Genomic DNA, 13922 nt, shown 5'->3' with positions numbered 1-13922 from the left:
GGAGCAGGGTAGTGTCTATAACTAGGGAGCAGGGTAGTGTCTATAACTAGGGAGCAGGGTAGGTTCTATAACTAGGGAGAAGGGTAGTGTATATAACTAGGGAGCAGGGTAGTGTCTATATCTAGGGAGCAGGGTAGTGTCTATACCTAGGGAGCAGGGTAGTGTCTATATCTAGGGAGCAGGGTAGTGACTATAACTAGGGAGCAGGGTAGTGTATATAACTAGGGAGCAGGGTAGTGTATATAACTAGGGAGCAGGGTAGTGTCTATAACTAGGGAGCAGGGTAGTGTCTATAACTAAGGAGCAGGGTAGTGTCTATAACTAGGGAGCAGGGTAGTGTATATAACTAGGGAGCAGGGTAGTGTCTATAACTAGGGAGCAGGGTAGTGTATATAACTAGGGAGCAGGGTAGTGTATATATATCTAGGGAGCAGGGTAGTGTCTATAACTAGGGAGCAGGGTAGTGTCTATATCTAGGGAGCAGGGTAGTGTCTATAACTAGGGAGCAGGGTAGTGTATATAACTAGGGAGTAGGGTAGTGTATATAACTAGGGAGCAGGGTAGTGTCTATAACTAGGGAGCAGGGTAGTGTCTATAACTAGGGAGCAGGGTAGTGTCTATAACTAGGGAGCAGGGTAGTGTATATAACTAGGGAGCAGGGTAGTGTCTATAACTAGGGAGCAGGGTAGTGTGTATAACTAGGGAGCAGGGTAGTGTCTATAACTAGGGAGCAGGGTAGTGTATATAACTAGGGAGCAGGGTAGTGTATATACCTAGGGAGCAGGGTAGTGTCTATAACTAGGGAGCAGGGTAGTGTATATAACTAGGGAGCAGGGTAGTGTATATATATCTAGGGAGCAGGGTAGTGTCTATAACTAGGGAGCAGGGTAGTGTCTATATCTAGGGAGCAGGGTAGTGTCTATAACTAGGGAGCAGGGTAGTGTATATAACTAGGGAGTAGGGTAGTGTATATAACTAGGGAGCAGGGTAGTGTATTAACTAGGGAGCAGGGTAGTGTCTATAACTAGGGAGCAGTGTAGTGTGTATAACTAGGGAGCAGGGTAGTGTATATAACTAGGGAGCAGGGTAGTGTATATAACTAGGGAGCAGGGTAGTGTCTATATCTAGGTAGCAGGGTAGTGTCTATAACTAGGGAGAAGGGTAGTGTATATAACTAGGGAGCAGGGTAGTGTCTATAACTAGGGAGCAGGGTAGTGTATATAACTAGGGAGCAGGGTAGTGTCTATAACTAGGGAGCAGGGTAGTCTCTATAACCAGGGAGCAGGGTAGTGTCTATAACTAGGGAGCAGGGTAGTGTCTATATCTAGGGAGCAGGGTAGTGTCTATATCTAGGGAGCAGGGTAGTGTCTATAACTAGGGAGCAGGGTAGTGTATATAACTAGGGAGCAGGGTAGTGTATATATATCTAGGGAGCAGGGTAGTGTCTATAACTAGGGAGCAGGGTAGTGTCTATATCTAGGGAGCAGGGTAGTGTCTATAACTAGGGAGCAGGGTAGTGTATATAACTAGGGAGTAGGGTAGTGTATATAACTAGGGAGCAGGGTAGTGTATTAACTAGGGAGCAGGGTAGTGTCTATAACTAGGGAGCAGTGTAGTGTGTATAACTAGGGAGCAGGGTAGTGTATATAACTAGGGAGCAGGGTAGTGTATATAACTAGGGAGCAGGGTAGTGTCTATATCTAGGTAGCAGGGTAGTGTCTATAACTAGGGAGAAGGGTAGTGTATATAACTAGGGAGCAGGGTAGTGTCTATAACTAGGGAGCAGGGTAGTGTCTATAACTAGGGAGCAGGGTAGTGTCTATAACTAGGGAGCAGGGTAGTCTCTATAACCAGGGAGCAGGGTAGTGTCTATAACTAGGGAGCAGGGTAGTGTCTATATCTAGGGAGCAGGGTAGTGTCTATATCTAGGGAGCAGGGTAGTGTCTATAACTAGGGAGCAGGGTAGTGTCTATAACTAGGGAGCAGGGTAGTGTCTATAACTAGGGAGCAGGGTAGTGTCTATAACTAGGGAGCAGGGTAGTGTAATAACTAGGGAGCAGGGTAGTGTCTATAACTAGGGAGCAGGGTAGTGTCTATATCTAGGGAGCAGGGTAGTGTCTATAACTAGGGAGCAGGGTAGTGTCTATAACTAGGGAGCAGGGTAGTGTCTATAACTAGGGAGCAGGGTAGTGTATTAACTAGGGAGCAGGGTAGTGTCTATAACTAGGGAGCAGGGTAGTGTATATAACTAGGGAGCAGGGTAGTGTCTATAACTAGGGAGCAGGGTAGTGTATTAACTAGGGAGCAGGGTAGTGTCTATAACTAGGGAGCAGGGTAGTGTATATAACTAGGGAGCAGGGTAGTGTATATAACTAGGGAGCAGGGTAGTGTGTATAACTAGGGAGCAGGGTAGTGTCTATAACTAGGGAGCAGGGTAGTGTCTATAACTAGGGAGCAGGGTAGTCTCTATAACCAGGGAGCAGGGTAGTCTCTATAACCAGGGAGCAGGGTAGTGTCTATAACTAGGGAGCAGGGTAGTGTCTATAACTAGGGAACAGGGTAGTGTCTATATCTAGGGAGCAAGGTAGTGTCTATAACTAGGGAGCAGGGTAGTGTCTATAACTAGGGAGCAGGGTAGTGTCTATAACTAGGGAGCAGGGTAGTGTCTATAACTAGGGAGCAGGGTAGTGTCTATAACTAGGGAGCAGGGTAGGTTCTATAACTAGGGAGAAGGGTAGTGTATATAACTAGGGAGCAGGGTAGTGTCTATATCTAGGGAGCAGGGTAGTGTCTATAACTAGGGAGCAGGGTAGTGTCTATATCTAGGGAGCAGGGTAGTGACTATAACTAGGGAGCAGGGTAGTGTATATAACTAGGGAGCAGGGTAGTGTATATAACTAGGGAGCAGGGTAGTGTCTATAACTAGGGAGCAGGGTAGTGTCTATAACTAAGGAGCAGGGTAGTGTCTATAACTAGGGAGCAGGGTAGTGTATATAACTAGGGAGCAGGGTAGTGTCTATAACTAGGGAGCAGGGTAGTGTTTATAACTAGGGAGCAGGGTAGTGTCTATAACTAGGGAGCAGGGTAGTGTATATAACTAGGGAGCAGGGTAGTGTATATAACTAGGGAGCAGGGTAGTGTCTATAACTAGGGAGCAGGGTAGTGTATATAACTAGGGAGCAGGGTAGTGTATATATATCTAGGGAGCAGGGTAGTGTCTATAACTAGGGAGCAGGGTAGTGTCTATATCTAGGGAGCAGGGTAGTGTCTATAACTAGGGAGCAGGGTAGTGTATATAACTAGGGAGTAGGGTAGTGTATATAACTAGGGAGCAGGGTAGTGTCTATAACTAGGGAGCAGGGTAGTGTCTATAACTAGGGAGCAGGGTAGTGTCTATAACTAGGGAGCAGGGTAGTGTATATAACTAGGGAGCAGGGTAGTGTCTATAACTAGGGAGCAGGGTAGTGTGTATAACTAGGGAGCAGGGTAGTGTCTATAACTAGGGAGCAGGGTAGTGTATATAACTAGGGAGCAGGGTAGTGTATATACCTAGGGAGCAGGGTAGTGTCTATAACTAGGGAGCAGGGTAGTGTATATAACTAGGGAGCAGGGTAGTGTATATATATCTAGGGAGCAGGGTAGTGTCTATAACTAGGGAGCAGGGTAGTGTCTATATCTAGGGAGCAGGGTAGTGTCTATAACTAGGGAGCAGGGTAGTGTATATAACTAGGGAGTAGGGTAGTGTATATAACTAGGGAGCAGGGTAGTGTATTAACTAGGGAGCAGGGTAGTGTCTATAACTAGGGAGCAGTGTAGTGTGTATAACTAGGGAGCAGGGTAGTGTATATAACTAGGGAGCAGGGTAGTGTATATAACTAGGGAGCAGGGTAGTGTCTATATCTAGGTAGCAGGGTAGTGTCTATAACTAGGGAGAAGGGTAGTGTATATAACTAGGGAGCAGGGTAGTGTCTATAACTAGGGAGCAGGGTAGTGTCTATAACTAGGGAGCAGGGTAGTGTCTATAACTAGGGAGCAGGGTAGTCTCTATAACCAGGGAGCAGGGTAGTGTCTATAACTAGGGAGCAGGGTAGTGTCTATATCTAGGGAGCAGGGTAGTGTCTATATCTAGGGAGCAGGGTAGTGTCTATAACTAGGGAGCAGGGTAGTGTATATAACTAGGGAGCAGGGTAGTGTATATATATCTAGGGAGCAGGGTAGTGTCTATAACTAGGGAGCAGGGTAGTGTCTATATCTAGGGAGCAGGGTAGTGTCTATAACTAGGGAGCAGGGTAGTGTATATAACTAGGGAGTAGGGTAGTGTATATAACTAGGGAGCAGGGTAGTGTATTAACTAGGGAGCAGGGTAGTGTCTATAACTAGGGAGCAGTGTAGTGTGTATAACTAGGGAGCAGGGTAGTGTATATAACTAGGGAGCAGGGTAGTGTATATAACTAGGGAGCAGGGTAGTGTCTATATCTAGGTAGCAGGGTAGTGTCTATAACTAGGGAGAAGGGTAGTGTATATAACTAGGGAGCAGGGTAGTGTCTATAACTAGGGAGCAGGGTAGTGTCTATAACTAGGGAGCAGGGTAGTGTCTATAACTAGGGAGCAGGGTAGTCTCTATAACCAGGGAGCAGGGTAGTGTCTATAACTAGGGAGCAGGGTAGTGTCTATATCTAGGGAGCAGGGTAGTGTCTATATCTAGGGAGCAGGGTAGTGTCTATAACTAGGGAGCAGGGTAGTGTCTATAACTAGGGAGCAGGGTAGTGTCTATAACTAGGGAGCAGGGTAGTGTCTATAACTAGGGAGCAGGGTAGTGTAATAACTAGGGAGCAGGGTAGTGTCTATAACTAGGGAGCAGGGTAGTGTCTATATCTAGGGAGCAGGGTAGTGTCTATAACTAGGGAGCAGGGTAGTGTCTATAACTAGGGAGCAGGGTAGTGTCTATAACTAGGGAGCAGGGTAGTGTATATAACTAGGGAGCAGGGTAGTGTCTATAACTAGGGAGCAGGGTAGTGTATATAACTAGGGAGCAGGGTAGTGTCTATAACTAGGGAGCAGGCTAGTGTCTATAACTAGGGAGCAGGGTAGTGTATATAACTAGGGAGCAGGGTAGTGTCAAAAACTAGGGAGCAGGGTAGTGTCTATAACTAGGGAGCAGGGTAGTGTCAAAAACTAGGGAGCAGGGTAGTGTCTATAACTAGGGAGCAGGGTAGTGTCTATAACTAGGGAGCAGGGTAGTGTATATAACTAGGGAGCAGGGTAGTGTCTATAACTAGGGAGCAGGGTAGTGTATATAACTAGGGAGCAGGGTAGTATATATAACTAGGGAGCAGGGTAGTGTCTATAACTAGGGAGCAGGGTAGTGTATATAACTAGGGAGCAGGGTAGTGTATATATCTAGGGAGCAGGGTAGTCTCTATAACCAGGGAGCAGGGTAGTGTCTATAACTAGGGAGCAGGGTAGTGTATATAACTAGGGAGCAGGGTAGTGTCTATAACTAGGGAGCAGGGTAGTGCATATAACTAGGGAGCAGGGTAGTGTCTATAACTAGGGAGCAGGGTAGTGTCTATAACTAGGGAGCAGGGTAGTGTATATAACTAGGGAGAAGGGTAGTGTATATAACTAGGGAGCAGGGTAGTGTCTATAACTAGGGAGCAGGGTAGTGTCTATAACTAGGGAGCAGGGTAGTGTATATAACTAGGGAGCAGGGTAGTGTCTATAACTAGGGAGCAGGGTAGTGTCTATAACTAGGGAGCAGGGTAGGACAGCCTACCTTCCAGCGGTTGCCACAGCCGTTGCACAGTACGAAGGTTGTCATGGGTTCGTCAGCACTGCGCGTCTGCACCTAGGAAACACAGAGAACGACAGCGTGTACAGCAGGGGTAGGCAACTCAATTCAGCCGCGGGACTATTTTTGTCGGAGCAGATGGTCAGGGGGGAGCGGAACATAACGATAATAATTTGACTACAACTACGCTTAAAAAGAGATTGTATTTGAAAATAACATACATTAAATTTCATTGAGACACGATCACATATTTCTGATGATTTTACAGTCATTTTTTAACCCAAAATAAATATCTAGATCCACACATGTACAATACCAGTCAAAAGTTTGGAAACACCTACTGATTCAAGGGTTGTTCTTTATTGTTACTATTTTCTACATTGTAGAATAATAGTGAAGACATCAAAACTATGAAATAACACATATGGAATCATGTAGCAACCAAAAAAGTGTTAAAACAAATCAAAATATATTTTAGATTCTTCAAAGTAGCCACCCTTTGCCTTGATGACAGTTTTGCACACTCTTGACATTCTCTCAACCAGCTTCATAAAGGTAGTCACCTGGAATGCATTTCAATGATCAGGTGTGCCTTGTTAAAAGTTCATTTGTGGAATGTCTTTCCTTCTTAAATGCATGTGAGCCAATCAGTTGTGTTTTGCCAAGGTAGGGGTGGTATACAGAAGATAGCCCTATTTGGTACAAGTGCATACTGCGCATTCGGTATTCAGACCTCTTGACTTTTTCCACATTTTGTTATTTTACAGCCTTACCCCACAATAACAAAGCGAAAACAGGTTTTTAGAAATGTTTGCTAATTTCATCAAAATAAAAAACAGAAATACCTTATTTACATAAGTATTCAGACCCTTTGCTACAAGACTCCAAATTGAGCTCAGGTGCATCCTGTTTCCATTGATCATCCTTGAGATGTTTCTACAACTTGATTGGAGTCCACCTGTGGTAAATTCAATTGATTGGACATGATTTGGAAAGGCACACACCTGTCTATATAAGGTCCAAGCCATGAGATCGAAGGAATTGTCCGTAGAGCTCAGAGACAGGATTGTGTCAAGGCACAGACCTGGGGAAGGGTACCAAAACATTTCTGCAGCATTGAAGGTCCCCAATAACACAGTGGTCTCCATCATTCTTAAATGGAAGAAGTTTGGAACCACCAAGACTCTTCCTAGAGCTGGCCGCCCGTCCAAACTGAGCAATCGGGGAGAAGAGCCTTGGTCATGGTGGTGACAAAGAACCTGATGGTCACTCTGACAGAGCTCCAGAGTTCCTCTGTGGAGATGGGAGAACCTTCTAGAAGGACAACCATCTCTGCAGCACTCCACCAATCAGGCCTTTATGGTAAATTGGCCAGACGGAAGCCACTCCAGGACTCTCAGACCATGAGAAACAAGATTCTCTGGTCTGATGAAACCAAGATTGAACACTGTGGCCTGAATGCCAAGCGTCACATCTGGAGGAAACTTGGAGGAAACCTCCCTATGGTGAAGCATGGTGGTGGCAGCATCATGCTGTGGGGATGTTTTTCAGCGGCAGGGACTGGGAGACTAGTCAGGATTGAGTGAAGGATGAACGGAGCAAAGTACAGAGAGATCCTTGATTAAAACCTGCTCCTGAGCACTCAGGACCTCAGACTAGGGCGAGGGTTCACCTTCCAATAGGACAACAACCCTAAGCACACAGCCAAGACAACGCAGGAGTCTTGGCTGTGTGCTTATCCAGGGACAAGACTCTGGATATACTAAGACAACCGTGAAGAGGGCACGACAACACCTTTTCCCCCTCAGAAGACTGAAAAGATTTGGCATGGGTCCCCAGATTCTCAAAAAGTTATACAGCTGCAACATCGAGAGCATTCTGATGGGTTGCATCATCGCCTGGTATGGCAACTGCTCGGCATCTGACCGTAAGGCGCTACAGAGGGTAGTGCGTACGGACCAGTACATCCCTGGGGCCAAGCTTCCTACCATCTAGGACCTACATACTATGCTGTGTCAGAGGAAAGCCCCAAAAATGGTCAAAGACTCCAGTCACCCAAGTCATAGACTGTTCTCTTTGCTACCGCACGGCAAGCAGTACCAGAGAGCCAAGTCTAGGACCAAAAGGCTCCTTAACAGCTTCTGCGCCCAAGCCATGAGACTGCAGAACAATTAATGGCCACTCTGACTATTTACATTGACCCCCCTCCATTAGTTTTTCACAGTTCTGCTACTCGCTGTTTATTATCTATGCATAGTCACTTCACCCCTACCTACATGTATAAGTTATCGCTAACCTGTATCTACGAACACTGACTTGGTACCAGTACCCCTGTATATAGCCTCCACATTGACTCTGTACCGGTACCCCCTGTATATAGCCTCCACATTGACTCTGTACCGGTACCCCCTGTATATAGCCTCCACATTGACTCTGTACCGGTACCCCCTGTATATAGCCTCCACATTGACTCTGTACCGTAACACCCTGTATATAGCCTCCACATTGACTCTGTACCGGTACCCCCTGTATATAGCCTCCACATTGACTCTGTACCGGTACCCCCTGTATATAGCCTCGGCATTGACTCTGTACCGGTACCCCCTGTATATAGCCTCCACATTGACTCTGTACCGGTACCCCCTGTATATAGCCTCCACATTGACTCTGTACCGTAACACCCTGTATATAGCCTCCACATTGACTCTGTACCGGTACCCCCTGTATATAGCCTCCACATTGACTCTGTACCGGTACCCCCTGTATATAGCCTCGGCATTGACTCTGTACCGGTACCCCATGTATATAGCCTCCACATTGACTCTGTACCGGTACACCCTGTATATAGCCTCCACACTGACTCGGTAATGGTACCTCCTGTATATAGCCTCCACATTGACTCTGTACCGGTACCCCCTGTATATAGCCTCGGCATTGACTCTGTACCGGTACCCCCTGTATATAGCCTCCACATTGACTCTGTACCGGTACACCCTGTATATAGCCTCCACACTGACTCTGTAATGGTACTCCCTGTATATAGCCTCCACATTGACTCTGTACTGGTACCCCCTGTATATAGCCTCCACATTGACTCTGTACCGGTACCCCCTGTATATAGCCTCCACACTGACTCGGTACCGGTACCCCCCTGTATATAGCCTCCACACTGACTCTGTACCGGTACCCCCTGTATATAGCCTCCACATTGACTCTGTACCGTAACACCCTGTATATAGCCTCTACACTGACTCTGTACCGGTACCCCCTGTATATAGCCTCCACATTGACTCTGTACCGTAACACCCTGTATATAGCCTCCACACTGACTCTGTACCGTAACACCCTGTATATAGCCTCCACATTGACTCTGTACCGTAACACCCTGTAATATAGCCTCCACATTGACTCTGTACCGTAACACCCTGTATATACCCTCCACATTGACTCTGTACCGTAACACCCTGTATATAGCCTCCACATTGACTCTGTACCGTAACACCCTGTATATTGACTCCACATTGACTCTGTACCGTAACACCCTGTATATAGCCTCTACACTGACTCTGTACCGGTACCCCCTGTATATAGCCTCCACATTGACTCTGTACCGGTACCCCCCTGTATATAGCCTCCACATTGACTCTGTACCGTAACACCCTGTATATAGCCTCTACACTGACTCTGTACCGGTACCCCCTGTATATAGCCTCCACATTGACTCTGTACCGTAACACCCTGTATATAGCCTCCACATTGACTCTGTACCGTAACACCCTGTATATAGCCTCTACACTGACTCTGTACCGGTACCCCCTGTATATAGCCTCCACATTGACTCTGTACCGTAACACCCTGTATATAGCCTCCACATTGACTCTGTACCGTAATAGCCTGTATATAGCCTCCACATTGACTCTGTACCGTAACACCCTGTATATACCCTCGTTATTGTTACGTTATTGTGTTACTTTTTATTATTTTCTACTATAGTTTATTTGGTAAATATTTTCTTAACTTTTCTGAAACTGCACTGTTGGTTAAGGACTTGCATGTAAGCATTTCACAGTAAGGTCTACACTTGTATTCGGCGCATTTGACAAATAAAGTTTGATTTGATTTTAATGTCCTTGAGTGGCCCAGCCAGAGCCCGGACTTAAATCCCCATCGAACATCTCTGGAGAGACCTGAAAATAGCTGTGCAGCAACGCTCCCCATCCAACCTGACAGAGCTTGAGAGGATCTGCAGAGAAGAATGAGAGAAACTCCCCAAATACAGGTGTGTCAAGCTTGTAGCGACATACCCAAGAAGACTTGAGGCTGTAATCGCTGCCAAAGGTGCTTCAACAAAGTACTGAGTAAAAGGTCTGAATACTTATGTAAATGTAATTTCAGTAGTTTTTTGTATTTTTTATAAATTTGCAAACATTTCTAAAAACCTGTTTAGGTTATGGTGTGTAGATTGATGAAGAAAACTAACAATTTAATTAATTTTAGAATAACTGTAACGTAACAATGGTGGAAAAAGTCAAGGGGTCTGAATACTTTCTGAATACAATGTATATATAGATATCAAAAAAATTCCCACTAAAATCTTTGGCGGTCCAAATAAACAATACTTTCAGTCCAGTTTTGGCCCGCGGGCCGCCAGTAGCCTACCTCTCGTCTACAGTATCTGTTAGGTGTTTGAATACTTTCTGAAGGCACGGTATGTAAGTACCTGTGTAGAGGTCCAGTTCTCTATGTCAGTACCTGTGTAGAGGTCCAGTTCTCTATGTCAGTACCTGTGTAGAAGTCCAGTTCTCTATGTCAGTACCTGTGTATAGGTGCAGTTCACTGTCAGTACCTGTGTAGAGGTCCAGTTCTCTGTCAGTACCTGTGTAGAGGTCCAGTGAGGTCCAGTTCTCTATGTCAGTACCTGTGTAGAGGTCCAGTTCTCTATGTCAGTACCTGTGTATAGGTCCAGTTCACTGTCAGTACCTGTGTAGAGGTCCAGTTCTCTGTCAGTACCTGTGTAGAGGTCCAGTGAGGTCCAGTTCTCTATGTCAGTACCTGTGTAGAGGTCCAGTTCTCTATGTCAGTACCTGTGTAGAGGTCCAGTTCTCTATGTCAGTACCTGTGTAGAGGTCCAGTTCTCTGTCAGTACCTGTGTAGAGGTCCAGTTCTCTATGTCAGTACCTGTGTAGAGGTCCAGTTCTCTGTCAGTACCTGTGTATAGGTGCAGTTCACTGTCAGTACCTGTGTAGAGGTCCAGTTCTCTGTCAGTACCTGTGTAGAGGTCCAGTTCTCTATGTCAGTACCTGTGTAGAGGTCCAGTTCTCTATGTCAGTACCTGTGTAGAGGTCCAGTTCTCTATGTCAGTACCTGTGTAGAGGTCCAGTTCTCTATGTCAGTACCTGTGTAGAGGTCCAGTTCTCTGTCAGTACCTGTGTAGAGGTCCAGTTCTCTATGTCAGTACCTGTGTATAGGTGCAGTTCTTGCCCCTGCATTTGCCACATTGAAACATGTCCGTCTCGGTCCCGCCCACTTTAGACAGCTGGTGCTCTCTGATGGCGTCCTTGGTCAAAGTCTTCCTCATCTCTTTCAGCTCCGCGCTCGCCATCTCCTGGATGGGTCACACACAGACAGAACCTTACAGGACGGTCTCAGTGTCAGATATGAAACACTATTTTAGAGTAAACCCTTAATATTTCAACGTGTGTAAAAAGGGCGTCCGAATGCTTCGCATCGTTTTTATTATCTCGTGCTGAGCCTTCGTTCTGTGATTGGTCATTAGTAGGGATTCTACAATGATGTTTTTGTTGTCCTTCAACGAGAAGACGACTCGCTTTCATGTAAAAAAAAAAAAAAAAAGAATCCATTGAGAAATACTGCACCAAACATCTCTGTTAGATGTAAAAACTGAATTATCTTAGATTAGTTTGGCTACGGCGTCTTTGTTTTTCAAGCGAAGGTCTGAACTGAAGCATGATGCTTTACTATTAAAACATGAAACACACAGACACCTCTCTCTCTCTCTCTCACACTACACACCCACTCCCCCACACACACACTCCCCCACACACACCTCCCCCACACACACTCCCCCCCACACACACTCCCCCACGCACACCTCCCTACACACAACCCCCCCACCCATTCCCCCACACACACACTCCCCCCCACACACTCCCCCACACACACACTCCCCCACACACACCTCCCCCACACACACCTCCCTACACACAACCCCCCCACCCATTCCCCCACACACACACTCCCCCCCACACACTCCCCCCACGCTCCCCACCACACACACTCCTCCACCCCCCCACTCCCCCACGCTACCCACACACACCTCTCCCCCGCACACACACAGACCCCCCCCCCCCATTTACCTCAGCGGCCATGTTAGCGATGCGGTCAGCTGAGATGTTTCCAGCGAGGACATTGCGTCGGAGGTCTGGGTTCTTCGGGTCCTTCAGGTTGGAGATACGGCTCCTCAGTCTGGACTTGTACTTCTGGTCTGTAGACTTAAACTCCTGGTAGATACGTGGAGCGGGAAAGTAAAGGAGAACGACGCAGAGAAGAAGAAGAAAAAAACCTTTTTGCCACCCAAAAGCACAACCCTGTCCTCACACTATTACAATGTGTCTGGTCCTCACCACACCACTAGAAACAGAACAACAACAATAACACAGGTGGAAAGGATATAGTCCTCAATCTGAGCAGCCAAATTCTCCGTGTCTGCTCCAATGGGCTTGTAGTCATCTGGAATATCAAACAGAATGGTCAGCGTAGGCCAGTGGCCAATCCTCAACAACAACAAAAAAGGGCTTTAGTTTGAGATATCGTTACTCGAGGTATAACAAAACACTACCATGTTTTCCCATCTATCTAAGGTCTCCCTTATATTAAAACGGTGGTTGTATAAAAATATTACACTACAAAAGTGGTTAAATGAATAGATTGTGACACATGTTTAACTTATAAAGTGCAGAATAATAGTTTCTGGCTGAAGAGGGGGCACGGCACATAAGGTCATGTAACCATAGCCTGGTTCCTCTCTAGGTTTCTTCCTAGGTTTTGGCCTTTCGAGGGAGTTTTTCCTAGCCACCGTGCTTCTACACCTGCATTGCTTGCTGTTTGGGGTTTTAGGCTGGGTTTCTGTACAGCACTTTGAGATATCAGCTGATGTAAGAAAGGCTATATAAATAAATTTGAAACCAATATTGCAAGTTGGGATGTTAGCTAAAATGTGGAATACAAGTAGTCATTTGTTTGCACTACACACACAAACAACCAACATTAGGATAGCTTAACGGATCTAGGAAATAGAGACCTGTAAACACAGATAAAAAAAATTAGGTTGGAAATATCAACTATGAATGTTTATGATGAAAGGTAAACTTCACTCTTTGGTAGCTGTTCAATAGACAACTTTCTAAATGTTGCTTTCATTCAGTGCTGTATGGTCCTGCATGATATAAATGCATACAGATACATTATATTTGTTTATGTTGTGGTTATTGTAATCAGCTTTAAGGCAAGTGGGCTCAGACACTTAAAACTGACATTTTTTTCTTCAGTTTTCAGTCAAAAGTTCCTCTGTGGATTTTATATGTTTATCCCCTACTCTTGCAATTACGTTATGGGGCCCCCCGTAGATTTGACTCCAAATCCATTATGGCCTCCAAAATCCAATATGGCTGCCAAACTACCGTTAAAAAGTGGTTTAATCATCTGTGTACACTGAGTATACAAAACATTAAGAACACAAGGCCGCAGACTCAGAGCATACCAGCTGACCAGCTGTCTTCACTGTCATGTTCAACCTCTCCCTGACCGAGTCTGTAAGAACTACATGTTTCAAGCAGACCCACCATAGTCCCTGTGTCCAAGAACACCAAGGTAAACCGACTAAATGACTAGCGACCCGTAGCACTCACATCTGTAGTCATGAAATGGTTTGAAAGGATGATCATGGCTCACATCAACACCATCATCCTAGACACCCCTGGACCCAATCCAATTCTCATATCGCCTCAACACATGAACAGATGACACAATCTCTATGGCCCTCCACACTGCCTTCTTGACGGGCCGCCCCCAGGTGGTGAGGGTAGGCAACAACACATCTCCCACGCTGACC

General features: G+C 45.9%; 1 protein-coding gene across 1 annotated transcript in view; it reads right to left on the bottom strand.

Moving 5' to 3' along the window:
* LOC106572915 (transcription elongation factor A protein 1) overlaps positions 1-13922 on the bottom strand; it is a 51192-nt gene that overhangs the window by 14184 nt on the left and 23086 nt on the right. The window contains exons 6-9 of the mRNA XM_014147499.2: positions 12485-12541; positions 12169-12323; positions 11250-11396; positions 5777-5848 (exon numbers count right to left, since the gene is read on the bottom strand). Of these exons, the coding sequence (XP_014002974.2) occupies positions 5777-5848; positions 11250-11396; positions 12169-12323; positions 12485-12541 (431 nt within the window). The remainder of the gene's footprint in view (positions 1-5776; positions 5849-11249; positions 11397-12168; positions 12324-12484; positions 12542-13922) is intronic.

Source organism: Salmo salar, chromosome 15, assembly GCF_965601325.2.
Source record: "Salmo salar chromosome 15, fSalSal1, whole genome shotgun sequence".
NCBI classification, from domain to species: domain Eukaryota; kingdom Metazoa; phylum Chordata; class Actinopteri; order Salmoniformes; family Salmonidae; genus Salmo; species Salmo salar.
This window is presented reverse-complemented; position numbering and strand designations above follow the sequence as displayed.